This window comes from Belonocnema kinseyi, chromosome 8 (genome assembly GCF_010883055.1).
Source record: "Belonocnema kinseyi isolate 2016_QV_RU_SX_M_011 chromosome 8, B_treatae_v1, whole genome shotgun sequence".
Lineage (NCBI taxonomy): Eukaryota > Metazoa > Arthropoda > Insecta > Hymenoptera > Cynipidae > Belonocnema > Belonocnema kinseyi.
In genome coordinates, this window is record NC_046664.1 from 92,431,749 (window position 1) to 92,442,475 (window position 10,727).

Sequence of the window (10,727 nt, forward strand, 5' to 3'; positions counted from 1 at the left end):
ATTCCTAAAAATCTTAACATTTCATATAAATTCTTATCAAGGTTTCAACTATTACAGAATATATACTGATTGGATGTTTATACCGCCAGGATTTGAAATTTCCCTGCTTAAAAGTCTAAAAAATAAAAGCATCTTTCTTTTGGAACAGAATTCCAAACTAAGTGACTGGGGGTCAAACATGTAATTTCGCCCTCCCTCCGCATTTGAAAATTCAAAACGCACCTTACTGTATCTTCAAATGTACAAGTCTTATCTAAGATTCTCATTTTAACAATTTTAATCAATTCTAACTGAAGATTCCGTTTTACCAGACGCAACCCAAAAATATATAGTAACAACTCAATTGATTAATCAAAGCACAGAAATAGTTTGCATCATTAAAACAAAATGCAAATATTTAAATAAACCATTAAATGAACAATTAAATAAAATGTTTTAAATTCGTCGAAATGAATTGAAATGAAAGGAAATAAGGAGGTGCAAGAAAATGAAAAGAGAGGGTGGGTTAAAGGTCCTGCAAATTTCAGAAGGAGTCAATATCTTTGTTGTAGTTGATTTTAACTGGTGACCCTCAGGGAAGATTTCAGGTTTGGGACACGTTATTCCCTCCCATTTTCTATAGAGAAATTGGCGGTACTGTCAATTTGTGAACTGTAAATCCAGAGGGTACTTGCCCCTTTTCTTATAAGTATACCGGTGCAGAAGTGCATTTTGAGTTTTGGAAGCCCTTCTGATCATTGATAATCAGTTAGTCAACTACAGGCATAGAGTTAACACCAGCTTTAAGTTTGCATTTGGACTGTGCACTTGTGTGTTGAGTGATTTCCATAAAATCTGCGAAACGGAAGTGATTGAAAAGTGTATTTTTCTACTATGATGTCACATTGTGATTTCGTTTATGGACCACCAGATTCCTTCAGTCCAATGAATTCATCTAAAAATTCAAATTCGTCAGAAGAAACGTATCAAAGGTATGTAAAGCTTGGATTGAATTTGTTTCATATAAGATATTAAAATCTTTTTCAGGCCATGACTGGGGGCATTAAAATTTTATTTCGAGACATTTTTTGCTATTTAACGTAACATATAATTATATTTAATATCACGTTTTCAAATATATACGATTTTATATCTTTCTGGGTAACATCAAGCAGTTTTCGAATTATATCAACTTTAAATTACATTTAATTCGAAACACGTACACTCGGTCAAAGAGTATTATTGCCTACCGTGAGTGAAATGGGTGGAAATAAAATTTTATATGTATAAAAAAGTCATCTTTTTGAAAAAAGCCAACATAGTTTTAAGTTTGAGCCTGCACCTTTCCGATTCAATTGATTTTTTTCAACAACAAAAAAAATGAAAATGGAGTTTTTTATAGTAAAAAATCAATTTGTTTTCACATTCTTTTGCCCCCAAATAAACGTGGATTATTTTTTTACGAACTTGTAGATTTCACAAAATCAAAATGAAATAGATGTGTATTTGTAAAAAATAAGCCTTCTTTGATAATAATATGGATATTCTTTTTTTTATAGATCAAAAATATAGTTACAAATGTGGTAACTAACTAAAATATTTTATTATGTATAAAACTTATACACCATTCATTTTAAAAAATTAGAAATTGAATACGAAAAATTTTCCCCAATATGATTTTTTCTTTGCAAATACGTATATATTCAGCATTGAAAAACAGTTTTTTTTATTTCAAACAAATTGTGATAACTTTAAAACGGCTCGATTAAAAAATGTCATCTTGGGCTCGTTTTAAAGAAAGTATAAAGATGCATCTATTTAATTTTTATTTTGTTTAAATTAAACTCAATATTAATTTTTTTTTACAAAGTCAATTTTATACGAAATGTATTGACTCAAACTTTAAAACCACGCTGGATTTTTTTTAATACATGCATTTTTGACAGAGATATACAACTTTTTAGTGTGTGCAGTTCTTCATATATCAGTTAGCTATTTCCGAGATTTTTTCTACCCTGCGTATTATAATGGATTTGTACATTCTATCTATAATTGTCATTATCAATTTTCAGTAATGTGACGAGGCACGATTGGGAAACTGCGGGAAATGTGAATGCTGATTTGGAACGTGTAATACTTGAGGTAATCGAATTCAAATGTTTAAATTGTTTAAATCTTATTCTTACTTTGAGTATTTTCTAACACCTGAATACATTATATTATAGCAAAATCCGAAAGTCTTCAAGTGCAAGACTTGCGCCTACGCATTCAGCACGAAAGAAGATTTGTGGAACCATTCGCGGATTCACATAAAACCTGAGAAAATGCGCACTTGTCCGATATGTAATTTCGTAACGGAATTCAAGCACCACCTCGAGTACCATGTTAGAAATCACTTTGGTTCGAAACCCTTTAAGTGTGAAAAGTGCCCGTACTCCTGTGTCAGCAACTCAATGCTCAACAGTCACATGAAATCCCACTCGTATGTCTATCAATACAATTGTGCTGATTGTCCGTATGCCACAAAATACTTGTATACGCTCAAGATTCATCTGAGGAAGCTACAACACAAGCCAGGAATGGTTTTCCATCCAGACGGGACGATTAATCCAGAGCCTGTTGTCGACATTTACGGAACCAAGAGGGGACCAAAGCGGCACCCTAAGAAGACGCAAGGTGATAATATATCCCTAGCTGATGCTCAGGTAAGCACTTTTAGTTATAATTAAACAGAAAATTTACAAAATAATTGGCTGAAGACGATCTGGGGATACCGCAGTCTGCTTGATCCAGCGGCGAACCTTTTCTATTGTCCAGCACTGGACTCGGTCTCGAAGCTGGACGGCTCTCAACCGGCGGATTCTGAATTACGTTATAGGGGACATTTAAACCGTGTATAACTCTATACTGTATAGTGTATGAATTATGTTTTGCCCTACCATGGTGGTCGAGTTGAAGGCGCGTTGCCGTGTTAAAATATTTAGGCATCTAAAATGCACTTTAACGTACGTTACTTAAAGAAAAAAGGGACGTACGTTACTTAAATAACTTTTAATACTATTTGTACTAAATTAAGTATTTAAAAAATAGGAGAAACAAAACTTTGGAGCGCCAAGCTCTTTGGAATGTAGTGTACTTTCATTTAAAACGGAAAAAGTTTAAATCGGACCAAAATTGAAGGCACTGACCTCCATGGTAGGAGTTCATACACTATATTACGTTTATATGTCCCATGTAACATAATGCAGAAGCCGCCGGTTGAGAACCGTCCCGCTTTGACACCGAATCCAGAGCTGAACAATAGAAAAGGGTCGCCGAGGGATCAAGCAGGCTGCGGTACCCTGCGATTGTCTTAAGCCAAATAATTTTTACAATGTCGTTAGCAAGTGGATGACTCCAAAGTGTGACATGACTGGGAAAACATGGAAATTATCGGGAATATTGTTGATTGGGAAATACCAATCATCAACATTGTCACATTTTCCGAATAGGGTATTTTAGAAAAAAATCATCATTCTTAGTTGGAACAGGGAATAAATAAAAGAAATAAACAAACAAATATACGTAAATTTAATAATTACTATAATCATGACTTCGAACAGGAAATTTCCGAAAAAATTATAATTCTGATTCGGAACTGAGAATTTCCATAAAGAATGAAAATTTTCATTTTAGATTCATTTTAGAACAGGAAATTTCAAGAACAATACCAAATTTTACTTTTGGACTTGTAAAAGTGCGTTTTTAGAAATAAACATAATTGTGACTTGGAACAGCGAATGTCGGTAAATAATTATAGTTTCTACTTTTAAGATAAGACACTTTCGTAAAGAATTGTTATTTGACTTGGAACTGAGAATTTTTGACATTAAACGAGAATTTCGAAAAATAATTTTGATTTAGAAGAATTCCAAATCCGAAATCTATTAAAATGTTGAGAAATCTCTCATGATCTTTTAAAATTGTTTGAAGTATTATTCTTTTATAGAAGGAATTGAGCATAACTTAGCATTACCTAGTATGTGACTTTTGCCATAGAGGTAATTTTCTCATGTGCATGTATCGGAAAATAGTGTCTATGGCAAATGTCACTTTCTAGGTTTTTATTTCAGATAGCAGATATAGGGAGGGTTTTTATTAATGAGAACGAACTAACACTTTCAATGCTTTTCTGTCTTGCCGAAAATCTTATTTGCAGAAATTTAGAGAGGCCGTAAAAAGATCAGTTACGCGAATAATTTCATGAAATAGAATAATGTTGTATTTCCAATATTAAAAAAGTTCTCATGTAATCAAAATAATTGCACACTCGTAGTATACAAAACTGAAAAATATTTGATCAAAAGTATTATAAAATCAAAAGCTCCAGTACTATCTGAAACTACATATTTCAACCGTTTCCAAATTTGTGAAATAAAATTCTGTCAAATACATTATTCAAATTGTAATGACTGTATAAGGACCAGTTTTTCGAAATTATGTTTTTTAAAGATTTAACATTATATTATTTATTGATAAATATGATGTATGTACGTATTTTATTATTATTATTATTATTATTATTATTATTATTATCAATTATAAAATCTTGTCACAGGCTCAAGAAGGTTACTGCCCAACTATTCGAAGACATTTTTGGTTAGAGTTGGTTTTTATATTTTTAGAATCGTTTTTGCATCATGTATAGAAATAATGTTTTGTGTTAATCCTTATCCAGTTTTCGTTCTAATAAATTTCCATAAATTTTTTAATTCCAGTGTGAACATTTTTCAACGTTTTTTCATATCAAAAAATGAATTTATTGCTTATATTTAATAGGTCCGGAAAAGTATTTTGAAACTATTCTCATGAAATTTCTGAATTAGACAAAAGTTCGAAGCGCTGGATCATTTTCAAAAATATACAATTTTTTTTAAAGAGATCCTTAAGGTTAAAGCGTTGTTTTTAGTATATTTGAACAAGATTTATGCATTATCTTGATGAAGTTTTACAATTGCGACAAAAATTATGGAGCGCGAAGCGCGAGTGTCATAATGAGAATGTAATCGTCAAAGGCGTAGGTGCTTTGAGAACATACTTTAAAAAACAAATCGAAAAAAATTGCAGTTACAATTTATGGCTGTAATTCCTCAGAAGTTTAAATCACAGTTTTCGATTTAAGTTATAATATTTATGATATTTGAAAAAATGTAGTTAAAGTGTACGCATTAAACGTACGAAGACGAGCGCGAAGCTCGAGAGTGTGCCCCCGTGCGCCCTAGGCATATTTTTTATTTATGGTTTTTATCCAGTTATCATTCTTATGTCTTAATTTTTATTTGAAAATGATTAAAATCTTAAATTAAAATACATAATTTGGAAGAGTAAATAATGAGAAGTTCATTATAATTTTTATTATTGCAAGAAATAAAATTTTCGATTTCTAATTATGAATGTTTTAATTGTAAATAATTTAAAATAAGTTATTTATAAAACATTCTTAACTGGAATGACACAATATTAAACGAAAGCAATTCATATTAAAGTTTTAACAGATTTAAAACTGCCTATATTGCGATTTTCCAATAGTTGGAGAAATTAGAACTCAAATTAAAAATACTAATAATAACAATTGATTATAATAACATTAAAAATTAAATATTGAAACAACAATTGCTTATTTCAGTATCAGACGGACCACGTGACGAGGCTGCTTTATTCCCAAATGATGTCTTCGAAAATGGTCCCAGCGGTACAGATTTCAGCACTGTCGCCAATGACAACGCATGTGAATTTGGGTGCTATAGACAACACACTTGGGATAAACGGAATAAATGATCTTCCCTACCATATGACACATTTCATAAAAGCAATGGCTGGCAACATATTTTCTTCTGGGCCTCCGTCGATTAATTCTGGTTTTTATCATGGCAGCATAACTGCGGAAGAAGCGGTGAATGGGAATGCCACAAGCAGCGTGCAGGTTCCGAGCGAGTCTCCTATAAATCTCAAAATCTCAGAAGAAAATTATATTCAGGACAACGATAAGGGCGTTATAGGGGTTCCTGATATAAGGAGGAATCAGGTGTCAAAATATCAAGATTATTATGTCCATGAAGAAATCGTTCCTCTTGACCTTAGCAAATCTGGAAAAACACGTCATGGAAGTGGCAACCGATGATGAACAAAGTAGTAGTTCCCTGAATTGAATTACAGCTCGCTTGTATTGATATTATCCATCCGTATTCGTATCTACGATACTCAAATCTTTGGGCAACGATTCCTCCATTTCATTCGAAAAAGAAATTCCCCTTTTTTAATTTTTTCAATTTAAAGAGGTGTCGGCTTTGGCTTGAAGTTTCCCATGTAAAATGCATGGGGAAAATCACGTTTTTGAGTTTTTAGAATTATTTGTTAGGGCTTGAAAACATGTGATGGGGAAGTATTCTCGTCTTTTTTTTACTTGAAATTATTAATATTGGTCTAGTGAAATATTTATTATCATTGATTAATTAATTTTAAATTATTTAAATGAAATGTGGGGACGTTGCCCTTTAAAAAAAGCGGTTTCGAGCAACCCTTATGTACATTTGTATATATTTATATAAATAAAAATACAAAAAAAGAAATTATACACATACATAAATATAAGAAGTTATTTATAGGCTGTACAAATTTAATTGTAGGAAAATATGTGATGTATGCGTGGCAGATTCTAATCTAAATTGAATAAATGGGTGTTATATACTTTTAAAACTGATAATAAATATTCGCATGTTAATAAATCTTTACTTTTTATTTTTATCAACCTGTTTCTGTTTTATTATTTAATAACAGTCTTATTTATTATTATTTATTATATATATTAATCTAATTGTAAGGTTCATTACTTTTGTCCAGATTAAAGCTCCGGTTTTTCCGCTCACTTTTTTTCTGCATATAAGTTAGTAAAATCTCTTAAACATTGTATCTCCACCTAATGTAAAATTAAGTTATTCCCCTTGCATGGACATTTTTTAACATTAATTTTCAATCAGTTATGTTTTCACTTTGTATTAAAATTATTCAATTTTTAAAATCGTTATGTACATTTGGATAATGCAGCAATTTTTCTTGAAGCAAGTCGCATTTATCCTATCATAAAAAAGATGTTGCGATATAATCTCGAAGTCTGAAGCCACATTATATCTTCACCTATTGGTTGGATTTAAACGTGCCGCCTATTCTTTAGAATCGAGATCAGCAGCCTGCCTGAAGAAAAACAAACAAGAGTGAAAGAGATAGACCATTCTCTACCTCTCTCATTTTCATGGGTTTTCTGCATGCAGGCTGTCTGCTTGCGGGGCAGAAAAGCACCCTTATGAAGCCAAGGCATTTCCGCCGAAGTGCGCTTTATTTACAGAATAAAACTTTCATTTGGTAACGATATATATCCTATCATGAAAAGGAGGTTGCGATTGCATCTCGAAATCTGAAGCCACATTATCTCTTCACCTATTGGTGGGATTTAAACGCGCCGCCTATTCTTTAGAATCGAAATCAGAATCGAGATAAGCGGAATATATTATGAAAGTTAAGAACAGAGCTGCGTATTATGAAGCCAAGGCTCTTTTCTATGTTGCTTTGTAAATCTACAAGAAATAATCATTATTGAAACAATTTTTATTGAAAAATTAAGAGTTTGCCCTTTTTTCTACAAGTAAGTTTGTTTACCATGTTAACTAAGAATGCCTACCCGATGACTATTTTCTATTTTGCTATGCAAATTTACATAAAATGTTAATTATTTAAACAATTTTAATGAAAAAACTAAAATTGACCTTTTTCTAAGAACCAGTTCGTTTGCGGAGTTCAACTAAGAGTGTTTATCCGATAACCCTTTTCTATATTGCTTTGTAAATTTACAAGAACTGTTAATTATTTAACCAATTTTAATTTAAAAAATAGGAGTTTGCCCTTTTTTCTACAAGTCAATTTTTTTAAGGATTCAAGTAAGAATGTCTATACGATAACTCTTTTGTATGCTGCTTCGCAATTTTACAAGATGTATTGTTTCAACAATTTTAATTTAAAAATTAAAAGTGTCCTTTTTTAAGAGTCAATGTATTTGCGGAGTCAACCAAGAATGTCTATCCGATGAATGCTTCGTATTTTGCTTTGAAATTTACAAGAACTATTAATTATTTACGGAATTTCAATTTAAAAACTAAGAGTTTAACCGGTTTGATACGAGTCAATCTTTTGATGGAGTCGACTATGAATGTCTATACAATGGCTCCTTTTCATATTGCTTTACAAATTTACAGGAACTATTAAGTATTTAAAGAATTTCAAATAAAAAATTCAGACTGTGGCCTTTTTTCTACAAATTCAAATTTTTTACAGAGTCAACTAAGAATGTCCATCTAAGGATGTCTCTTTTCTGTGTTGCTTTGCACATTTACAAGAACTATTATTAATTTAAATAATTTAATTTAAAAAGACGAGTTTTTCTTTTTTCTGCGAGTTAATTTTTTTACGAGGCCAAGTAAGAATGTCTATGCAAAGACTCTTTTTTATGCTGCTTTTCAAATTTACAAGAACTATTAATTATTTAAACAATTTTAATTACAAAATTTAAAGTTTGGCCTTAATCCTAGGAGTCAATTTGTTTTCGAAGTCAACTAAGAATGTCTATACGATGACTCATTTCTATATTGCTTTGCAAATTTACATAAAATATTATTTCAACAATTTTAATTATAAAACTAAAACTGACCTTTTTCAATGAACCAGTTTGTTTGCGGAGTCAACTAAGAATGTATATCCGATGGCTATTTTCTATTTTGCTATGCAAATTTACATAAACCATTAGTTATTCAAACAATTGTAATTAAAAAACTAAAAGTGACCTTTTTCTAAGAGTCAGTGTGTTTGTTGAATCAACTAAGAATGTCTATCCGCTGACTCTTTTTTATATTGCTTTGCAAATTTACAAGAACTATTAATTATTTAAACAATTTTGCGTGCATACCACATAGACTGTGCGAATTGATAAATTTATGTTTTGAGATGGGAGACGTCACAGACGATTGCAAAAAAGCGATTATCGTACCAATATACAAGAGAAAGGGAGATGAAAGGGAGTGCAATAATTACAGAGGGATTAGCTTATTAAGCACCGTAAGTAAAATATATTCAAAAATACTTATTCGTAGGGTAATGAAAATAACAGAAGCAAAGATTTGGGAAGTCCAAAGTGGGTTTATGCCAGGAAGGTCATGTACGGATCAAATATTTAGCTTAAGGCAAATAACAGAAAACAGTTTGAGAGTAGGAATAAAAGTTTTCTGTGCATTTTTTGACCTAGAAAAAGCTTTTGACAAGGTAGATAGAAGTAAACTTTGGGAAGTCCTGAAAGAGTATGGAGTCAATGGATGGATACTACAAGCTATGAAAACAATATATACAGGTAGCAAAGCGAGTGTAAGAGTAAATGGGAAACTGAGTGACTGTTTCGATATTATTCAAGAAGTTAGACAAGGATGCGTTATGTCTTCATGGTTATTTATATTATTTATGGACAAGTGTTTAAGAATGGCTCTCTTCGACGAAGAGGGTGTGGATCTCCAAACAGTAAGGGTACGTGGGTTAGCGTTCGCAGATGACAAGGTTGTTATGGCAGAGTCTATCGAAGACTTACAAAGAATGTTGAATAAACTAGATGCAAGCATGAAGAGCATGGGCCTTAAAATTAACTCAAATAAAACAAAAACTATGGCGTTCTAAGGAAAGAGTGAGAAAACACTATGCAATATTTTATTAAATGATGAGAGAATTGAACAAGTTGATAAGTTCGTATACCTTGGTAGCTTATTTACTAGGGACGGGAAGATATATGAGGAATTAGATAGACGAATAAATGAAGGTAAGAAGGTTATTGTTGCATGAAAAAATGCATGGACATAAAAGAAGCTAGAGAAGTATGCCAGGACAGGAAAGTATGGCGGCAAATAGTTAATAAAAAGAGTATCAGTAGAGTGAATGACGCCTAAAACAAAAGACCTTGGCCACTAATGGACCCAAATGGGGAACCTTACATAACGACTTCGTGAGATTCTTCGCCTGGGGTGATTGCTAGAGAGATTGATCAGCAACCTGGGTCGGAGCAGTGTTGCGGAACGAACGTGTTATTTACTTAAATGGCACGAGAATTCTGGATCAATCTGAAAAATCTCTATCCCTTCCACACACTACTCCTTTCCCCTACCGAGTGAGTCACGCCTACCCCGAAAGGGAAATGGCTTAATGGTGTAATAATAATACTACTACTACTACTACTACTAATAATAATAATAATAATAATAATAATAATAATAATAACAGCCTCGGTGGCTCAGTTAGTTAGATACTTGGACTTCACCTCAGAGGTCCGGGGTTCGATCCCTGAACCGGTACCTCTGGAAATTTTTCAATGTACCTTTACCGAGGTTCTGGTGGTTCGGAACCTACCTTAAGCTGTAGGTCCCCCCATCGTGTACTTGACTGCAACCCAGTCCGTCAATGATGGGGTAAAACCAGGCTTTGTCCAATATGTCTGGGCAGACTGCTCTCATCAGATCACTTGATTGCATTATAAAAATGCGTCCGTGACTGATGATACATACCGGGAGAGCCCCGTGCAAAATGATCAAATAAAAATCCAACTCTAACCAAAAATGCCTTCGACATATTGGGCAGTATAAGCCTGCGACAACATTTCGCAACAGAAATGTTTTTTTATAATAATA

General features: G+C 32.3%; 1 protein-coding gene across 1 annotated transcript; it reads left to right on the forward strand.

The window, feature by feature from the left end:
• The first annotated feature begins 614 nt into the window (after positions 1–614).
• On the forward strand, positions 615–6,711 carry LOC117178092 (DNA-binding protein Ikaros-like). The gene is made up of 4 exons (XM_033369332.1): positions 615–971; positions 2,052–2,121; positions 2,205–2,684; positions 5,645–6,711. Exons 1-4 carry the CDS (start codon positions 874–876, stop codon positions 6,137–6,139), a joined length of 1,143 nt encoding a protein of 380 aa, XP_033225223.1. The 5' UTR covers positions 615–873; the 3' UTR covers positions 6,140–6,711.
• Positions 6,712–10,727: the final 4,016 nt, after the last annotated feature.